At 32.8% G+C, this 3,813-nt stretch overlaps 1 protein-coding gene across 1 annotated transcript; it reads right to left on the reverse strand.

The window, feature by feature from the left end:
- Positions 1-1,552: 1,552 nt before the first annotated feature.
- On the reverse strand, positions 1,553-3,574 carry LOC114290154 (micronuclear linker histone polyprotein-like protein). The gene has a single exon (XM_028234030.2). The coding sequence runs from the start codon at positions 2,709-2,711 to the stop codon at positions 1,737-1,739; it is 975 nt and encodes a 324-aa protein (XP_028089831.2). The 5' UTR covers positions 2,712-3,574; the 3' UTR covers positions 1,553-1,736.
- Between the last annotated feature and the right edge of the window lie 239 nt (positions 3,575-3,813).

Genomic DNA, 3,813 nt, shown 5'->3' on the forward strand with positions numbered 1-3,813 from the left:
AATTTTAAAAACTGTCATAAAAACTTGTTTGATAATTTTTTTTTTTAGTTTATAAATGGTTGTCTCAGTTTGTAAATTTAAAGAAAAAATGTAAATTCAAAAATTGAGTTTATGCTGGTTTTTAAGCATAAATTTAAAAATTTGACTAACAAATTTTTTTTCGAATAATTTTTTTTCCAATTTTTTTTTTTCAATGAAATTTTTTTCAACTAATACTAACCAATGGGGCAATTGGTAATGCTACTTTAAACCTCGGGGAGGGGATTGTAATTTCTAAAATGTGAGGAGTGTCAATGCAATTTACCTAGCGAGGGCAAAATTGGTATTTAAAAAAATTAAATTGCTGACATCAACAAAATCTGTTAGTTGACTGAATAGTTAACTAACTGAGGGAGCAATCTGTAATGAAAATTTAAACCTCAGAGAAGGGAATGTAATTTCTAAAAGGTGATGGAGGGAACTATAATAAACATAAATCTCAGGGTGTCAATGTAATTTACCCAAATTCTAACAAGAGGTATTTGTAATTTTTCAAATCATAAATGGCAATATGTACTTTAAACAAATCTCGAGAGTGTATTTGTAATTTATCCAAAAATTAATGACATATAATTTTAAAAAGGGCAAATTACATATACCTCTCGAGGTTTGGCTAAATTATAGATACCCCTGAGATTTGAGAAATTACAAATTTCCCCCTAAATACTATATTTGCATAACAAATTAGGGGGTAATTTGTTATGAAATATAAATCTCAGTGGACAAATTGTTATAAAAATACAAACCTTAGGAGACGGGATGTAATTTCCGAAACCTGAGGGAGATATTTGTAATTTAGTTAAACCTCGAGGGAGGTATTTGTAATTTGGCCTTTTAAAAATATACTACAAATTAAGATTGATTTGAATTTTTCTTAACCTAGAAAATGAACTTAACTAATCATTAAAAAAGCATATTGCCCCATTTTTGGAAAGTAAATTAAAAATCACTTCTCAATTTTTAACATATTTTAAATTACATCATACCTCATATATTTTACACTTTTTTTTAGAAAAATAAAAGAATAACTTTTAATCATCATTCCAAAACAACTTTTTGAACTTAATAGTCTCGTCCAATACAAAGACGAGAGAAAAGACCAGTTCCTTCTTTACAGAAACATAGTAAAAAAATTCACAGTTTAATCCGTATTGAATAGGAATTTAAAAATATAAATTAGATACAGATTTAACGTTTGACATTACTCGAAGTGATTATCCTCATGTCTAATATTATAACTTCAAGGTTGATATGCCAAACTTTAAATTTAAAAAAAAAAAAAACACACACACACACACAACACAGTGACAGAACTAAATTAAGAACTGATTAATGGAAATGGTCTCCAGAAGGGCTGAGATCACAAGCATTAATGGTTACCATGACATACCTCAATGCTATTTAGACTATATATTTTGTTCCAACATTCACTTTTCAAATCCTCTTTGAACACTAACATTTCACATATTAAGCAAATACTGGACAGTAAATAGAACAAGTAACAGTGAATCACTGATCACAGATATAATAGTTTCATTTAAGCTCTTCATCTACACTACCAGCAAAAGGGATAAGAATACTCTTTTCCCCAAAATTTATATTCCCTTGTTTTCAATACATAACTGATCATAATGCCGAAAATTTCAAAACACGAAATTCTCAAAACAATGATCGATCGTGCGACTACTGAGAGCATATTACCACGGCTTGATTTCTTGATTTTCATCCTTTTTGTTACTTGAATTTCTCCAATTAGGATGGTGCCTGAAGATCCATCTCCAAACCTTATGTCCTCTCTTGTCCTTCTTGATTCCTGTGTCATTCACTGTGATCCTACAAGAGTTTCCACATTCATGGTGTCCCATAAAATTCCCACTTCTCATGCTACCCAAATCTGAAACAGAGACTGGAAGATCAGTACTAGTCCTCATAGCAGAGTAGTCTGTTTTTGACTCTGAAGACAAATCAAGTTTCAAGTCAATAAAGCCAGACTCATCCACTCCACTAAAATCACTTTCTTTTACTGGGAAAAAACCCTTTTTTGCTCCACTTTTTCTTGACTCTGTTTCACTGAAACCACTTACTCTCTCAGAACCCATCACTGGACCTCCATTAAAATCAGAAACTTTAGCACTTGAAAATGCAAATTCACTGCTCTGATCATCTAGGTCATGAAAATTGCCTCCCCTGAAGCTACAAAGTGACCTAGACCTTGACACACCCATGTAATCAAACACCCACATCTCACTTTTCTCATCACTTCTCTCACCATTACCCTTCTCTCTCTTCTTTCTAAACAGCCTCACCATCCTCCATAGCCCAGAATTCCTCTTCTTGTTGATACCAACACAGCTACTACTACTCCTCTTGAGGGAGTGCTCTGTTTCGGTTCTTTCATTCTCGATGAGGAATGAGATTCTTCCAACGCTTCCGAGCTCGGCGGCGGCGGAGGAGTTCCGGTACGAGGAGGGTTCGGAGCAAGAACAGGAAGAGAGGCGTTGCTCGCCGCAATCGGAGCAAACGAGCCTGACCAAGCGGTCTTTGAGGCAGTGAGGGCAGATTCCAATGGAAGATGAAGAAGGGTGTTTTTCGCAGGGAAAGTCTGAAGCAGAGGAGTAGTTGAAGTCTGAGAAATTGTGGGTGTCTAGAGATTTTCCTCTCTCTTTCATCATTGGCTCTTGTGTTATGTTCTGTTGTGTTGTGTTGCGTTGTGTGAGTGTGTTTTGAGGTTATTTGTGTGGTTTGGGAAGGATGGTTCAGGTTTTGATAGAGTTGGGAAGAAGAGGGAAGTGGTGTGATGGAGATTGGTGATGCGTTTGGAAGATGGGATTTGATGAGTTGGAGATGGAGTGATGAGTTGATGGAAGCAGTTGGAGTGTGTTTTCGCCTTTCAGGAGATCAAATCAAATGCTGTGTCAAATTTGCTCACTATTAGAGGATATGTAGTTTGTACATATACTTGAAGGTAGAAAATATTGAGAAGTTCACAAAAGTATGTTTGGTGATTTTATGAAAAATAAATTTAAAAAAAGAAAGATTATTAGTGAAAAGATGGTAAGGAGGTATTTTTCTCTTTTACTTTTAATTATCAATTTTCAACTCCAAAAAATTCTACTAAATAGGCTACAACACCATCTTGTTTGTTGTTATTAACTAATAAAATATCGTAAATATAAATATAACTAAAATATTTTTTCTTATGTCTAGCTAATCTAATTATGTAGAACCTGTTTGGTACAATTTATTGTAAATAAAAAATTAATAATAAAAAAGAAATAAAAAACCTCATTTTCTTAAATTTTAATAATTAATTTTTTAATTTATTTAAACTATTTTTACCTAATAAATTGCAAGTAGAAGTTGTATCAAATAGTTTAAAACACTCTCTCTCAAAAAAAAAAAAAAAAAAAAATTTAATTATAAACAACCCAGCTAAACTGAATATTGAGAGAAAATAATGTTATAGTTACACTGAATATTGAGAGAGAGAGAGAGAGAGAGAGAGAGAGAGAGAGAAAAGTGAGTGTGTGTGTTTGAGTTTGAAGTATTAAGGTACATCCTGCTGCTGATATTGATATGGCATGACTTTTAGAGCAAAAAAGATGCTTCGCCTTTAAGTTTTTCTTTCCAGGGGGAACATTGTTCATTACATGGTAAAGATTGATGGCAACATCCACTATTGCCGCTGCAGCTATTATTGTGTGGGGAAAGTGAATGATAGTAAGAAATTGAATAATGTTGCATAAATAAATAAAAATTATATATAAAATAATA

Source organism: Camellia sinensis, chromosome 5, assembly GCF_055761805.1.
Source record: "Camellia sinensis isolate YWXY chromosome 5, ASM5576180v1, whole genome shotgun sequence".
Lineage (NCBI taxonomy): Eukaryota > Viridiplantae > Streptophyta > Magnoliopsida > Ericales > Theaceae > Camellia > Camellia sinensis.

Coding starts and splice junctions, on each gene's coding strand:
- LOC114290154 (XM_028234030.2), bottom strand. CDS start 2,711: ATGATGAAAGAGAGAGGAAAATCTCTAGACACCCACAATTTCTCAGAC.